Source organism: Geospiza fortis, unplaced genomic scaffold (genome assembly GCF_000277835.1).
Source record: "Geospiza fortis unplaced genomic scaffold, GeoFor_1.0 scaffold37, whole genome shotgun sequence".
Classification (NCBI taxonomy): Eukaryota; Metazoa; Chordata; class Aves; order Passeriformes; family Thraupidae; genus Geospiza; species Geospiza fortis.
Window position 1 is genome coordinate 292041 of NW_005054449.1, and position 17387 is coordinate 309427.

General features: G+C 41.5%; 1 protein-coding gene across 1 annotated transcript in view; it reads right to left on the minus strand.

Annotated features, from left to right (window-relative positions):
• The window catches only part of SSU72 (SSU72 homolog, RNA polymerase II CTD phosphatase), a 21290-nt gene that overhangs the window by 2356 nt on the left and 1547 nt on the right, over positions 1-17387 (minus strand). Inside the window, exons 2-3 of the mRNA XM_031062492.1 lie at positions 11296-11439; positions 1199-1338 (exon numbers count right to left, since the gene is read on the minus strand). Of these exons, the coding sequence (XP_030918352.1) occupies positions 1199-1338; positions 11296-11439 (284 nt within the window). The remainder of the gene's footprint in view (positions 1-1198; positions 1339-11295; positions 11440-17387) is intronic.

A 17387-nucleotide genomic window follows, 5' to 3' on the forward strand; every position in this document is an offset into this window, starting at 1 on the left:
TATTGTCTATATTATATTCTATATAGTGTATATTATATTTTCTATTATATTTTCTATTACATTTTATATTATATTTTATATCATACTTGTATATATTATATAATATATTTTTTATATTATTGTCTTAATAATCCCTTTTATTTCAAAACAACAAGAGGTGGGTTTTGAAAACCTAGGAACTCAGATTTGTGAAATGCTCATGGCAGTTTATTTTCCCTGCTCAAAACAATTTATTGCTCCTCTTACTCTGACAATCTTTAAAGATCGAGAATCTTGTAAGTGAACAAGGATTTTGGGCTTCCTCACCTGGAATGTTTTAACTGCTAATTTTTTAAAAAAAGCACTGGAATATGAATTTTACAGCACATGAAGTATTATAAAAGAGCAGGAACATGGAATTTATAATACATGGAATAATGTAGAAGAGCAAGAACGTGGATTTTACAATACATGAAGTATTGCAGAAGAGCAGGACCATGGATTTTACAGTATATAAAATATTGTAAAAGAGCAGGAACTATTAATACAACTGGCTTCTCAGAATAATGGAACCATGAGGAAGACCTCTTACTTCCTCCTCAAAGAACCCCCTGACCCATCTCAGAGCCCACCAACCCAATTAAAGAGGGAAATTGGGCAGCTCAGCTAATTATAATACACTGTAATTATAATTCAAAGTGGGGCCAGGCAATAATGATGTATCTGAATATGTAAAACCTGTTTGGATAAACACAGAGCAGGAGTTTGTGACTTTTTTACATTTCTTTGGGAGGTCACTCCCCACGTGTCCAGCACTGTAATAATTAACCCCTCTTGCCAGCATTAATTAATTGCTGTCTGTGCTTCACTCCACTGCCCAGGTGTTTAATGGGATAAACTGGTTGGGAATCCTGCAGGGAATGCAGCTCACATTTGTTTTCCCATCAGCTCATCCCCAGTTTGTTCAGTTTTTGAGCTCCATGAGCATTTCCAAACCAAACATGGAGTTTCTATCAATCTCCTTGCTGTGCACACACACTCTGAGGAGCTGCCAGCACCTTTTGGGGACAAGTGCTCACTTCTGTGAATAAACCTCCATCAATAACTGCAGCTCCTGTCCTCACTGCTGTTCCAGCAGTCTGGAGGTTTCCAGATTTTTTCAAGGAAGAGGGAAAAAAAACCCCAAAATTAATTTGATTTATCAGTTCAAGCTCCTTACCTTCTACTACTTGATCATAGACTCTTTCTTCACACGTTAGGATCAAATCAAAAACGTCTTTGCAGTTCTGGAATCTTTCTGGCCGTGGCTTGATTCTCTTATTTCTGTCCAACATGTGTAAAATTCCATTCTGTGTGTATCTGAAGTTGCTCGAGTTAAGTATCTTTACTTGAAGGAAAGTCATGGTTTTGAGCAAATGAGCAGCACAAGGTAAATTATTGATTTCTCTTTAAAATAAAATATTTTGTTCGCAAATCTACAAATCAGTGACCACTCAAGAGATTCCTAAGGTGTGACCCCCATCTTGCAGCTGCTTTTTAGAGCTTTAAAAGGCTCTCAGAATTTTTCTTGGGAAATTATTTTTATATCCATAAATATGTGACCCCTCCAACCTTTTTTTTTTTTTAAGAAATTTTAAGAAATTTAAGAAATATTTTGAAGAAAAAAATTCCTGTTCTGTGAGCAGGATGTCCTACATTCCTCCCAGCCACTGCTCCTCACTCTTCCAAGGCCACCCCGAGATGTTTCAGGGGTTTCAGGCACAAAGCCTCACCTGGAAATGGGAATTTCTGCAACTGAAACTCCAAAGGAAACCAAAGAAACCACAGAATCACATCCCATAAAAATATCCTGAGCTGCATAAATGGGGAGGAATGAAGAAAAACACTGATTTTGTGCCTGTCAGAGCCTCATCACTGTGTGAAAGGAATCTGTGATGCTGCTTGGGAGATAAATTTATGCTGCTGCTGTCACCTTGAGGCTCTGATTTTACATCCTGCAGCCCCTTTTTTCAGGCAGGGTTCTCTAATCCCACTGCTTTCCACCTTTCTGGGATGTGCACTTCCATTGGGAGCACTCCAGCCTTGACTGTCACATAAATTCGCTGGCTGGAGTGAAACCAAACACCCTCTGAAGGGAAAGTTTGAGGGGGAAATTGGGAATATCAGGAAAATTTGGATTGAGAAAGCCTGGAAGGGGATGCAGCTCTGCCTGACTTGAGCACAGCTGTATTTTTAGCCATTTGAGGAGATTATTTTTACAATGTAACAGTAGAGATAACAGCCCGTAATTTCTTGAGATAACAATTCTGAGAATAAAACCATTTCCAGCATTTGTAGCAATTTGTAAGAGGTCATCTGGGCTCATTTCCTTGCTGAAAAGGTGACAGACAGGTATTTCTTTTCAGAAAACACTCCTGCTATTTTTGGAACAAAGGACAAACAATTCCCTGCCTTCCTTTTAGCAGGAGCTCAAATTCTGCTGCCCAGATGCGCACCTGTGTGCTCACAGAGCTCCTGTGCAAGCAAACACCCTCCAAAGCTCCTCAATCCTTCAAGTGTTTAATTTAGATTAAAAATTAAACCCAGCTTTCTACCTGCAAGAGTCTACTACATGTTGGAAATAGATTCAGTTCCTCTGTGTGTCTGCCTCACTGCACTTCAACTCCTTGTAATTTCAATTTTGCACCACTAACTGAGTGCTGGGATGTTTATCACAATTAAATCTTGTCAATTAGCCTGACTTCTGCTGCATTGCTTTTCTCCACATCACTCCCAAGCCTTTTTTACTCTTTTTTCCCAAAAGGTTTCTCCTTATTTTCTTAAGGAATTGTCCTTCACAGCCCAAAGCTCTCACCAGCAGGAACTGCACACCAGCACCCCTGTGAATTTTCCTGGGGTTTGTCATGTTTGGAAAAAAAAAAAAAACCAAAAAAAAAAAACCCACTTGGATGGAGGCATCTCAGACCTCTGGTTATTTGCAGAGCAGGAAAATGACTGCATTTTCAAAATACCATCTCCAAAATATCTGCCATTTCCAAAATATGCCAACATCTGCCTGCTCAGTCGGAAGGGGAGCCCTCCCCGGGCTCTGCACTCCTCATTTCTACATCACTGCAGTTCAAGAGGGGGGGAAAAAATAATCCACAACATCCCACACACTTCTTTGGGTTCTCTTTTTTCCCTTTCTAGGATAAAATGTTGCTGGCATCTGTCCCCTCGCTTTCCTGAGTGAGCCTGGAGACAGAATTACGCAGATTCCCAAACCCACACAAGATTTCTGTTCCCAGCCCAGCTCTCTGCTGCCAACTTACAGCTATTTTTTATTTTTTATTTTTTCCAAGGGTCCATCTGCCTATAAAAGGAGACTGAGAGAAGCAGTGAAGATTTATGGTGCTTTCCTATTTGGTTGCCTGGAATCTTTTTTCACCTGGAAAAAGCCAGGAAGGGGGTGTGCACATTATTGATGTGCAGGGAAGGCTCTGCACATTCTTATTATTCCAAGGAATTTATTATTTATTAAATTTATTATTTATTAAATTAACGATAAGTTTCTTGTTTATTAAATTTATTATTTATTAAATTTATTGTTTATTATTTATTAAATTTATTATTCCAAGGAATAATAAATAATCCAATTTTTTGCTCTTTGGGAGTTCAGGTGAATGCAAATACAACAATTTATGAATGGTTTCCACCACACTGGCAGCTGTTGGGTGATTTAAGTCAGGCTCTGCTTTGCTCCCAACAGATTTTAACTCCACTCTCCCTGTCCTGTGCATCCCTGCTCTTTTCAGGACTGAGTTTTCTCTGATTTTCTGTGCTGTCACATTTTTTAGCCCTGCCACGCTGAGGACACCAGAACTTGCCTACATTTCCCTTCACCTAACTCTTGGCAGAGTAAATCCACCACATTTCTACAGAGTCCAATTCAGATTTCACCTTTAATAGAATAACTGTGCTGAACAGTGGTGAATTTAGGCAGGAAGACTCAGCAGTGCAAAGGTTTGATATAAAAGGGAGATGTTGCAGCAGAAAATTTGGGTTTTTCCAACAAGCACAGCATTGCTGTTCATTCCCATGGCGAATTTCTGTTACTGACTGTGCATTCTCTCCTTTGGGCTCAGGTTATCCCATACTAGTGATGAGGATTTAAAAAAAAAAAAAATAAATGTGTTTAGCTAAATCCTTAAAGCTTTCACTGCTTTTGCTACCCAAATTTAAAATTCCTGTCATGGACACCAGAAATGCCTTTTACCATCCACTGGATGGGTCCCTGCTCCAGATATCTGGGTATCCCTCACCCCTCCAAATTTTATCATTATTTGTCACTGAACCAAAAATCACTTTTAGCCATGAGCACCAAGCTAGAGATGGCCAAGAGATCCAATCCTCTATCCTGTATGATTAAAAAAAAATTATTTTACTGATCCAGGTATTTCCTTTTAACTCCCATGTGAAGCTGAAGCTCACAAGTGATTTGAGCTGGAAGTGTTGGGGTATAGGAATTAATTCTACAGATTAATCTATTCATTATATAAAATTCCCATCCCTTGAAGGTCCAAGGGCAGGCTGGGTGGAGCTCTGGGCATCCTGGTCTATGCCAGCTGTTCCTGCCATAGACAGGGGTGGAATGAGGTAATATTTAAGGTCCCTTCCAACCCAGGCCATTCCTGAAAATATAAAAGCCAATTTATTACACCTAACTGGGCAAATGATATTTGCTAAAATGTACATACCCGTTTTAGGGAAAAAAAAATCTTTAAAGTAATGGCTGGCACCCAAAGCTTCTACATCTTCAAATAAATCTGATTATTTCCTTAAACACTGCATTTCTTCTTTGGGAAAAGCAGGAACAGAGCAGAGTGCTTCTCCCCAGAGCACGAGTCTCTTTTCCATATCATCCTTATTTATTTTTTAGTATCTGCATTATAAACAGAACACCTCGTGGTAAAGTTTGTCTAGGAACTGGGTAATTCCTTAAGTGAAATGTGTGAGGGGGGTGAGGCTGCCCAAGCATCTTCCACCTTCAGAATCAGCTCCTTTCAGAGGGAATGAAAGCCTGGAATGGGCACAGGCACCACAAATTCCACTGTCCAGGCACAGTGGTTATGGCTGCAGTGCCTGCCTTCACTCCACACCCAGGGAACACAATGCCTGCGCTTGGGAATGGAAACTGGGCAGTTTGGAACAAAGCAGAGATTGTGCACAAGTCTTTTGTTGGTTCTTAAATTAATAAAGTCTTAATGCTGAACCATTCTATTGGATTCAAGTGGAAACAGAGCAGAAATGAGGAAAAAAATCCTAATGCAATGCCTGTCCTTTGGAATTGAAACTAGTTTAGAACAAACCAGAGATTGTTCACAAGTCTTTTGTTGGTCCTTAAATTAATAAAGTCTTAATGCTGAACCATTCTACTGGATTGAAATAGAAACAGAACAGAAATTAAAAAAAAAATTCCTAATGTAATGCCTGTCCTTTGGAACGGAACCTGAGCAGTTTGGAACAAACCAGAGATTTGCACAAGTCTTCTGGTGTTCTTTAACTTGATAAAGTCCTAAGCTGAACCATTCTATTGGATTCAAGTGAAAACAGAGCAGGGTGAGGTGGGATATTAAGAAAAAATCCCTAATACAATGCCTGTCCTTTGGAACTGAAACTGCAGTTTAGAGCAAACCAGAGATTGTTCACAAGTCTTTTGCTGGTCTCTGAATTGATAAAATCTTAATGCTGAACCATTTTATTGAATTCAAATGGAAACAGAGCAGGGTGAGATGGGATATTAGGAAAAAATTCCTCCCTGTGAGGGTGGGCAGGCCCTGCACAGGCTGCCCAGAGAAGCTGTGGCTGCCCTGGAGGTGTTCCAGGCCAGGCTGGATGGGGCTTGGAGCAGCCTGGGACAGAGGAAGATGCCCCTGCCATGGCACAGGATGAGCTTTAAGGTCCCTTCCAACCCAAACCAGTGTGGGATTCTAAAACATGCCATCCAAAACGATCAGGAAGATGCTAAGCTGGGCTCCATGACATTTCTGCAGCATTTGTGCCTGCATGAACGAGCTGCAAAAAAACTGCATTGTTTTTCCTAGTGAAGGACAAGCCCCCAGCATTTGTAACCCATGAGCTGCAAGGATAAATCCAATTGCTCCTAGGAGCTAGTCCAAATATAAATTACCACAAATAAATGACCACAAATATAAATAACTACAAATATAAATAACCATGTGCCAGTCTAGCTGAGCCCAAAGCTGAGGGGTCTGTCCTCACACATCAGTGAAGGCAGAAAATACCTCGAGTTTAGCCCTGAGCTCAAGTGCCAGACAAGAATTTCTCAGTGCTGAGCACCTCAAGCTGTATTTGGGGTGAGAATGGACAGCTCCAGCTGCCAGAGGGAAAAGAGAGGGAGTCATGGCCAAGGGCAGGGGCAAAGAGTGGAGAAGGGATGTCACAGATGCACTGCAAGGGTGACAAGATGACTCGAGGATGTGGCACTGGTCTGTGCCATCAAACAGCTGAGCCTGCACCTCATCCAAGTGGAAATTCAAGAGTTTGGTTTGGATTGCTGAGATCCAGAGTGTTTGATCACCTGGCAGTGAGTGACACGGAGATGTCACTGCTGCAGTCACTGCAAGGAGCAGCAGGTGAGGGACAGGGCTCAGGGGTCACACAGCACCTGGGGCTGCTCCCTCAGCTCTGGGAAGCTGTGCCAGGTTCCAGAGAGGAGCAGCAGATGCAGGACTGGGAGGGGAGAAGTGTTTTGAGGAGAAATCTGAGGGAAAGCATGAATGATCCCCTTGCCCAGCAAACAGGGGATGCACCAGCATTTCCAAACTGCCTTTGGTGCTGCCACCCTCATGCTGTGAAACTCAGAATTCCCAGTTACAGCTGAAGGCACCTCAGAGCAAAGCACAAACCCTAAATCGATTAAAAACCATTTAATTGAGCACATTTGGGAAACCTGAGAATACAATCAAGAGACAGTGGGACCACTTGGCTCCAGGAGCCTGCAGAGAATGCAGCACGCTGGGTGAGGTGTGCAGGAAACATTCCTGGCCTGCAATCAACGCCAGTTTAAGGAATTACAGTTGGAATGAAAATGGGAATTGGTTTGGAATAAAGAAAAAAGAAGTATAAGCATCCCTAATGTTGGCACAGAAGTTTTGTGTCCATGGGAGGGAACTTCAAGGCAAGAAGCATCGACTGTCACTTCACTCCCTCCCTCAAACTGGGATGAAAGCGCCAAAGAATGAAATCACTGCAGCTCTAAATGGGTTTTACAAAAATCATCAGCCTCAGACTGGATCCTCCAGTCAGAATTCCTCAGAGCAGGTTTGGGACTCACCTTGGATAAGGAATAAACCTTTCAGAGCACCCAGAAGAGACAGGATGGCAGAGGGTGTTTTATGTTGTTGAAAAGCATTTGCTATTAGATCCGAGTCTGGAGTTTCTGCCATGTCCCACAGCTCAAACAATATTTAAATAATATATATCCAGCTCATATATTTTTAATAATTTGATGTATTTCCTTTTTAATGTGAATGAAGCCAAGATTAAAGGCAGTGTGATCACAAGGCAGATGAAGAAGTGCTGAAAATCTGCTGCCTTTGAAAGGCCCAAGATTTTGTGAAGCATTTTACAACCCTTCATGGAGAAAAAGGGATTGGAACGCAGCCTGTGGCTGGAAGAGAGTTGATTTGCAGAAACGTGCCTCTCAGAAGCCTGTTTAATCCAGTTTAAACATTTCTTTCCACCCTCATCCCCTCTCTCTATTTCTAGGAGCACTGAAGTGCTTTGTAAGACATGGTGAGAAAGAAAATGAGACTTGTACTGCTCTGCTTTTGGAAGAATTTTGCCACTGACACCCAGGCCATGATTTCAACTATTTTTAACTCTTGCAAGGTTAGGCTTAAAAAAAAAGAAGAAAATACCCAAATCTAACAAAAAACAATTAGAAAAAATCCCTCAACAGATGAAACATTTTAAAGTGGCTTCCAGAGACACTGCCCCCCTGGAATGACAGCTCAGGAGAGAAGCTAACAAGTGCTCAGCAGTTCAAAATCCATGAAGAAAAACCAGATGAAAATCAATGTAAGATAAAGACATGCACGAAGAGCTTACCTGAAGCAGAATTTAGGTCAGTTACTCCTCAAGACTGAGCTACACATAAAATATCACATGGGCATCCAACTTCAACAGGAGCTCACAGAGTTACAGCTAGATCCCAGCACCAAGATCAGCAATACTTTTGGGGTTTTTTTTTGACAGAAAAGAATCAATGTCTTCAAGGGAGATGCAGAGTTCTTCTTAATTTCTGGAATTTTCCTCCTAACTGAAGCAGCTTTAGGAACTTCTTCAGGACACGTTTTCCACCCTCCCCTCAATTTTATAACCTCATGGAGCTAAGGAGCTAAAACTGGAATCCTGTCTGAAGTCAGGGAGGACAAATTAAGAGAGGAGGTAAAAAATGTCAGGAGCAGAGTAGGAGGCCAAGATTGTAGGGTAAGTGCAGGCTGCCTAGAAATCCTAATTAAAAATACCCCCCCATCTGTGAAAATCATCTTTAATGTGAGGGTCACAGACACAGCAGTGTGGAGGAAAGGAAAGGAATGAGCCATGGAGTTACTCACATTGCTAAAGAACCCAGGAGCAATTCCTGCAGAATTTTGCCCAAATTTCCACTTGAACAGCTCCTATCCCTGGGCACAACATCAACTGCTGATGAAGATTTAAACTGAGTTTAAATTTAAACTGTTTAGCAAGTTTCACTCTTGACTAGTTTCTGCCTTCACTTGAAGGCAAAGCTCACCAGCAGTTTTTGCTCTATTTTTGTTTCAGCTTTAAGGTCACCACCACAGAATTAGAATTAAGTCCTCAAACCCCTTCAGAAAGTTTTAAGGGGCAAAGTAATGATAAAGACAAATAATCCTAATGTGGAGAAGGCGGGTTACATATGCAAATATAAGGTGGAAGATGAGAACTACAGACCATGGCTGTGCCTCTCTCAAACCAGAAGCAGAATTCTCTATTGTTGCCCTAGAAATAACAGAGGAATGTTTTAAAAAGCAACATTCAGAACATTGTTAAATGGTTTTGGGGCAGTCCTTCACTGGGGCTCAGGGAATTTAAATGCTACATACAAGGTGGTGAATGAGAACTACAGACCATGGCTGTGCCTCCCTAAAATTAGGAGCAGAACTCTCTATTGTTGTCCTAGAAATAACAGAGGAATGTTTTAAAAAGTAACATTCAGAACATTGTCAAATGGTTTTGGGGCAGTCCTCCACTGGGGCTCAGGGAATTGAAATGTTACATTCTAAAAACTCAATGGGAGATGCTGATACTTATTTTAACTCGAAGTTTTAACTGCCACATCTTAAAAGGCTTTGAAGTGCTTCCATTTTAGATCTACTGTAACCACCTACTCAACTGAATCTGTATTCCTGGCTCCATTAATCCCCTATTCCTGTGCTGCTGAAATTCAATATATGCCTTCAAGGTATGAGAGGCTGTGCTCTATATTTCACTAATTAACTGCAATGAAGGTGCTTTTCATCCCTGCAGAGTGGGTTTTTAATTGTTGTTCCCCCTCCTCACAAGTGAACAGCAGAGGTTCAGTGCATCTCTTCTCTCTAACCTTGCTCTCAGTGAGGTCCAGCAGTGCAGCTGCTCGTTTTTGGTTGGAGCTTCCTGAAGCTGGGGTTGTTTATTTGGGCAGAGGATGTTTCCTCACAGCCACAGTGGCACTGAGCAAGGAGAGCACTCAACCCTCAGGTGTCTCCTCACTGGGATACGGGAACAAGCAGAGTGCTGGCAGCAAGACTCAAAATTTCAGAGTACAGATGATGAAAGCAAGGCTGGGAAACACAATAATCAGCTCAATCATATGGAAGCCCCCCTCCTTTTGTACCCCCATCCCAACCACACTCCAAGCCCACAGGTAATTCCCATCCCCTCTCTGAAGTTATGCTCACCCAACAGAACTGAGAGCCCCTGGGACACATAAAAACTATTCCACAAGTCGCTGATGAGAGCAGGTCTGGTTTTGGGTAAAGCCTTTACCCTCAAAACCCACTTCTGGAAATGGAGTTGCTTTCTGTGCTGCCAGTCTTCAGTCTGAAAACCTTAAATTATCTGAGAATCAAAAAAGCAAAGTCACAGAGGTATTTGCTGGTGCCCTATTTCCCTTGCAGTGGCTTTTGTTTAAAGCTCCTTTATCCTGAGAAAAGGTTTAACTGTTACACTGCAAATATATTTGGGGAACACAGCAAGGCATGGAGCAGAACCACAGTGGTGACTCCAAATCATGCTGAGAGGGGGGAACAGGTTGACTTCCTGTTGTTTTGGTTTTTTCTTAAGTACTGCCACATTCAGCACAGCAGCAGTGAAGAATTCAAAAAGGAAATCTCAAGTCGTTGGTGCTTGTTAAAATTCATTCTCAGTTCAAGGGATTTTCTTTTAAGCAGTTCTTTTAATCAGGATATGGATATGGCATACCTCATTAAGATGGGCTTGCAAGGTTTTCCTTTTCTCTATAGGCAGAGGGATTAAAAAAAATCAAATAAACCAGCACATCACATGTGATATATTAAGACCACATCCTACATTTTGAACTTTTAAAAAAAAGGATCCTTGTTGAAAAAACATCTAGAATGAGTTCCCCAAGTTTTGTTTGTGGGTTTTCTTATCAAAAAGAATCAACTTTAAAGACAGGTACTTAAAACAATGCAGCTGGGACATTTTTAGTAGTGTGCCTAACCCTGACCACCTTTGCTTTCCAGGATTAAATGTCACTGGGCCCTCCTCTGTCCATTCTTTATAATCAACTACAGAGTTATTTTTCCTCGGTGCACAGAGCAAATCACATATCACAAAATCCTCAGTGAGAAGGGTGAGCTCTTTAATGAAAGGCATCCTCTCTCCCAGAGAAAGTATTCTGTAAGCCTTACCTGGCAGTTTGTCTGAGCTAAATACAACATTAAAGTCGAGGTGGTCGCTCTTCCCAAATCCAAACTCAGGACAGTCTTTGCACTGAGAAGGATCCACAGTGCAGGGGAGGCAATGGACAATCTGAGGGTACTGATGTGTTCATTCAAGAGCTAAACATGGTAACACACTACAAAAGAGCATTTGGGATGTGTGTAACAATTTACAAGGGAGCATTAGAGGCCCACTGTTAAAAAAAAAAAACCTCCTATAAACTTAAAATCATTTAAAGTTCGCCAGCCAAGCAACTCTAAGAGATTCTTAATGCCAAATAATGAATTACACCTTTCAAGGATGAACCACACTGGATTTTTTAAAGAGGCCATGCCACAGGGATACAGTTCTTTGTCTTTCCTAAGCAGATCATTGTACATCTGATCATATGTTGTTTTGAAGTCATAAACATTTGGCTTGTCCGGGGCTGGTCCTGGCAGTTTCACGTGAGTCCCTGTGCCAAAGGATCGGACGCTGAATCCTCGTTTGCTGAAAGACACAAGGAAGGGGGAGGAGACAATTAGACTGCATGGACTTGGAAATTAAAGTGCTGAAGAACATTAAAATGAATTTTAAAAACACCTCTCAGCCAGGAGCAGTTGAACAACCAAACTGCCTGAAGTTCCCAATGTGTATTTTCCTTGCAGTCACAATCTACACTCACACAGCATTTCAAGGGAAGCACCTCTATTTGACAGGAATTTTCTTACAATTATGGTACAGAGCTATTTGGAAATGTCATTTGTGCTTTCCTTTTGTGCTCTCCTTTTATGTTTTCCTTTTGCATCCTGGATTTGCACCAAAGCCCTTCTGTATTCATGACAACACAGCCGAAGATGGTTTTCTCTTGATACAAATGAGTAACTGTACTGCTGATCAATACTTAAGTGTCCTGCTGAGACTCCTGGCCTGACTGAATTATTCTTCTCACTTTGTTGCCCAAAGTGTAATTTAATTAGCCCAGGACAAACATTTGTGTGCCTGAAAACCACACAGTGCAATTACCTTTACATGAGTGGGGCAGATGTTTTGCTGGCTGCTCTCTAAAACTCTTGGCTAAACCCGGAATTACTTCATTCCATTCTTATGAACAACTACTACAGTTTAAAAAGAGGCAGGAACCTGCTTGTCTTTAGGAGTAATGCCAAAATGTTCTTGCTGATTAACTGAGATACTCAAAACTCAACGCTTCCCTCAGTAGTATTTAAAAAATACAGCAATCTATGGAATAATGGGACAAAAAAGAGATTTTCTGATGGTGTAAAGGACAAAGTGACATGGTAAAATAGTGTCGCTATTTAAAGTATTTAAAAAATAGTACTATATTAAGTATATAAAAATATAAAGTATTTTAAAAAGAGAGTATTTAAAAAATACAGCAATCTGTGGAATAATGGGACAAAAACGAGATTTTCTAGTGGTCGAAAGACAAAGTTACATGGCAAATTAGTGTTGCTATCACCATTTGGGTCTGTAATGACAACATAACTAAAAACAGCAAGACCAGGAGTTGATCTATTTCTTTAAGGACTCACACTTTCAGCTTGAATGATTTTAGCAGAGACTGAATGGAGTGAACAATGTTGAAACAAAAATCAAGTGAACACCCCCACACCCCCAGAAATAACCCCAAATCTGCAGTGCTCTCCTCTGAGGGGAGTGAGCAGAACTGGGAGCCAGTACAAGAGCTGGCCCCAGGCTCCCTGGTCTGCACATCCAGGGAAATTCAGCAGAAAACACCAACCCCAAATTGTCTGTTTGCCTTCAAAGGCGTCCCCAAAGTGACCCCAAATGCTTCTGGGCAGAGACTGTGATCACCTCCTGCCCCAGCCTCAAACACAGCTCTGAAACCACCAACACTTATTTCCCTCAGCTCCTCCTACAGGAACACAGCCTCTCCTTTCCCTTTTCTTGTTTCCCCACACTTTTTTCCTCCAGCAACTATTTATAGGCGCCTATTTCTGTAAACAGACCAGAAACATGAGGATTTTTTTGCTTCTTTCTGCAGGACTGGTGACTGAGAACGGATACAAGTGGAAAAAAAGTGCAATTTTTTGTCCCTCCCAGCCCTCCATCACATGTAACTGGTGCAGTTATGAGTCACTGTTCATTTATTTTCCCTGCAATACTTGAAGATTCAAGTTTTGATTCTGCTACTTCTACTGGATGTGGAGAGAGTCATAATATGTACAGAAGAAATTGCAGTGCTAAAAAATTCATGTTTCAATTTGGTCTTTTCTTCTATGGTTTCATTTTCTTTCTCTTTGGAACAGGATAACACACATTAAAACCTCCACCTCTAATTGCTGTAGATGTCCCTGAAGTTTGCATGATCTCATATAAAACAAATCTGAAATCTTTGACGTTCAACACATCAAAAAGTTGTGCCTCCAAGGCCCATGACCCATTTAATGACCCATTCCTTGAATAGCTGGAATATGAGTTCCTCACATGGAATTTCATGTTTTGTACCTTGGTGAGTGGCAGTGGCAGTTTTTACACAATTTATGCCCCAGGTACAATAAAATATTCTAAAAACATTTCTTGCAACAACTGGGGCACAGGAGAGGAAAAATGCCTGCAGAGAGCCATTAGTCAGGAGCTTTTATTAAATATTATTCTTTTATTAAATAGTTGGACACATCCAGTGTAGTGAATCATCAGGTGTTTGTGGAAATGAAAAATGTAAAAATGAACAATTCCTACATGACAATGGGTTGGTTTTGACCTGGTAAAACGACCCAGAAGATGGCAAAAAAATGAGCTTTGGCACAAAAAGTGAAGAGTAAGGCAGACTAACAGATTATCTTCTGAAAATGTGGAGCTTAAACTTTAACAGGCTAATAATGACCTTATTTCAGGGAGTTGTTTCTATTAATACTACTAAGGCTGATGTGGATAAACTCCAATTTAAGGACAGAGTGAGTCAGTGCCCAGATCTCACCCCTCAGTCCACAGGGTCACTCAAGAGCCCCTGAGCACCTCCCCTAAAGGATCTCAAGAGTTCACTGAAAATAATTCTGAAATCAAAAACCAACCTGGACTGCACTGACTGGGACCACTGGAAATAATTATAATAATTTGTGCAGCTTGAGCCATCAACTTCTGTCCACACCTTTCTTTTATTTCACTGTTATTTGGGGATCTCACACATTCTTATTAAATAGAATTTAATTAAATCTTCTTTTCAGTTGATTGTATGTTCCTTTCCAATGGCTGTAGGAAATATTGCTAAATATTAAAGTAAATGTTATAAATCCTGCAGTGCCACTGCACTCAGAGTGGTGAAGGAGCTCAGGGCACAAATTATTAATTTTACCACATTCCTTTCCACAAGAGGTAGCAGGAAAATAACCAGCAACCTTTGTAGGTTACTTAAAAAATACCTTATGCCACCAATCAATATAAAAAAACATCCCCCAAAACAAGCCCACACTGCTAATAGCAGGACTAAAGCACTGTTAACTCACTTTGAATACTAACAACTTGTAATTTGCATTATCACTACTAAGCTGCCAAATAAAGTGTGCTTTAAAATAAAAATGTGAAAATGTCTCCTTCTGGGGGGGGATGGGGGTATTAATTTGGGATTTCTTAAATTAGGCAATACAGATGTCAATACCTCCCTGCATTTTGGGGCTGACAGGAGAGAAGCTGTGAGTACCAACTTCTGGCAACAGCACAGGTGCAATTTAAGTTCTCTTACACCTCAATGTTGAACTACAGGTCAACACCAATATGAAAAGGAAATTTTTGGAACAGAGGTTGCAATATTTGAATTTCCCTGCCACTAAGATTTCATGTTCATACTCTTTAATTTCCTGAAGGTTAGTTTTCTACAACAAGGAATATGTGGCAGAAGTGTGTATCAGCATCTTAGAACTTTTTATTGCCGGTAAGTGACACAGAGAACTTGAACTCAGTAACTTCCTTCCAAAGCCATCAGGGCACTACAAAGCAAACAGAAATGTGGAAGTTGCTGCATAAAAAAGTTTGGCTGTAAGAGATTTACCCTTCTGCCTTCCTCCTCTGAGGGAGAGCCATGGCCTGAGTCTGCATGCTCTATGACAAAATATAAAATAAAAGATAAAATCATCTATAGAATATGCTGGTTTTGGCTGCGGTAGAGTTAATTTTTGCCCCAGCAGCTGCGGTGTGGATTCGTGTTTGCAACAGGGGATGTTTTTGTTATTGCTGTGCAGGGCTCACAGAGCAGCCAGGCCAGCTCTGCTTCTCACCTCACCCCACCCCAGCAGAGCCGGCAAAATCAAATAACACACGGTGAGTAAAACCTGACCCAGGGCGGGGTTAAACACAGCCTGCTGACAGCTTTAAGGAGGGCCCGTGGCTTTCTGACAGCTCTTCCTGCTCCCTTGGCTTCCTCCGCCCTGTGCTGATGGCTCTGACTCTATCAACAAACTCCAGACAGCCCTTCAGGCTGAATTCTGCTGGAAAACTGGAACAAAGTGTTTAAAACTTGGTTAATTACAAAATACGCAAGCACAGGCTGAATGCTGGACCCCAGACTTTGTTTTCCAGCAGCACAAAGAATTTGCTATGTTTAAAGTCTTGTCATCCACTAACAAAATAGCTTAAAATTTCGGAATTCCTCAGCTTCTTCTGCTGGAAAATTGGAACAAAGTGTTTAAAACGTGGCTAATTACAAAATACGCAAGCACAGGCTGAATGCTGGACCCCAGACTTTGTTTTCGCTAATGACACAGAATATGTCTTGTTTGAAGTCTTGTTCATCCACTAACAAAATACCTTAAAGCTTTGAAATTTTGTAATTTTCCAGCTTCTTCTGCTGGGAAATTGGAACAAAGTGTTTAAAACGTGGCTAATTACAAAATACGCAAGCACACGCTGAATGCTGGACCCCAGACTTTGTTTTCCAGCAGCACAAAGAATTTGTGTCTTTGAAAGTCTTGTCACCCACTAACAAAATACCTTAAAATTTCGTAATTCTTCAGCTTCTTCCTCTTTTAATCATGTGTTCTTTCCAACTGCATTGCAACACACTGCCCTGAAGGGGTGAGGCAGCCTGGCTTGGAGCCAATACAGACATTTCCCTCAAGTTTACAGCAAATGGGCTGTTATTTCCTTTGCTTTGCCATTTGTGCTACTGCTGCTTTAACTACAAAAGGCGTAAATAAAATGAAACGTTTTCTAAATACCGTTTTGTTACTTTTAAATTCAAATCTTGAGGGAGCACAGACTTTTAAAAACCACCCCTGCCACGTTTGGCAAACATCCGTCACACCGGAAGTGATTTATTTCTGCAAAAACACGGGGGAAGGAAAAGGCCAGACATCAGAAGTAAATTTAACTTTGTCCTCCACACTCAGCTTTCAATTCCAGCGTTATTAGAGGAAAAACAATGTCCTGTTTTCACAGATAACATTCGATGCCAAGGGTGAGCGTGAAGTGCATGAAATGCTGTCACAGTAAGATGGCTGCCACACCAAATGCTTCTATTATTTATTCCTTCCAAAGCTTTTATTTTTATTTACATGTAGCACACAGCTTACACACAGTTGTTTTGCTCATTATGCCATCAACGTGTATTTCTAGTGTGAATGTTTCTTTGCATAACTTTAATAATAAACATCCTTATCACGTTCCTGCAGTGCAAAGGGAAGATTTAGGGACACGATTTCAGGCAGATCAGGTCTCTCCCGTCCATCTGTCTGTCCCAAGCCTCCCATCTCACCTCCGCAGCCAAACTGAGAGCAATGGGAGTCCCTAAACAGATTAACATTCATAATCTCAAAGACATTTAGCACTCTGAACCGAATGTTCTGGTTCTCCTGTGTGAGGAAAGGGCTCCCTTTCAGGGCTCAGTTTTCACAGAGTGTTAAAGGGTGGAAATGGACCTTAAAACCCAACCCATGGGCAGGGACACTTTCCACCATCCCAGGATGCTCCAAGCCCCATCTAACCTTGCCTTGGACACTGCCAGAGATGGGACAGCCACAATCTCCCTGGGCCAGCATCTCACCACACTAAAAAAAAATTATTCCTAACATCTAACCTAAATTTCCCCTCTTTCACTCTGTACCTATTACACCTTGGCCTATCACTCCAGCTCTTGATGAAGAGTCCCTATCCAGCTTCCCTGTGGGGCCTTTACAGATAGACCAAGGGAAAAAAAAGAAAGAAAAAAAAAAACCAACACAAAAACCAGGAAAAAAGGGAACATTTAAGTTTCCACACGGCGAGACACAGGCCCTGCCCCACCCAAGTGCCCGGCCCGTGTTTCCAGCACTGGGGCCACAGCTCCGTCAGGGAGGGCCGGGACTCCACCGCGGCCTGGAGCGGGGCGCGGAGGAGACGAGATAAAAACGGGTAAAAGGCGGATAAAAAGGGGGTGAAAAGGGCATACAAACAGGATGGCAGCGAGGTGAAAAGCGGGTACAAGCGGGATGAAGGCAGAG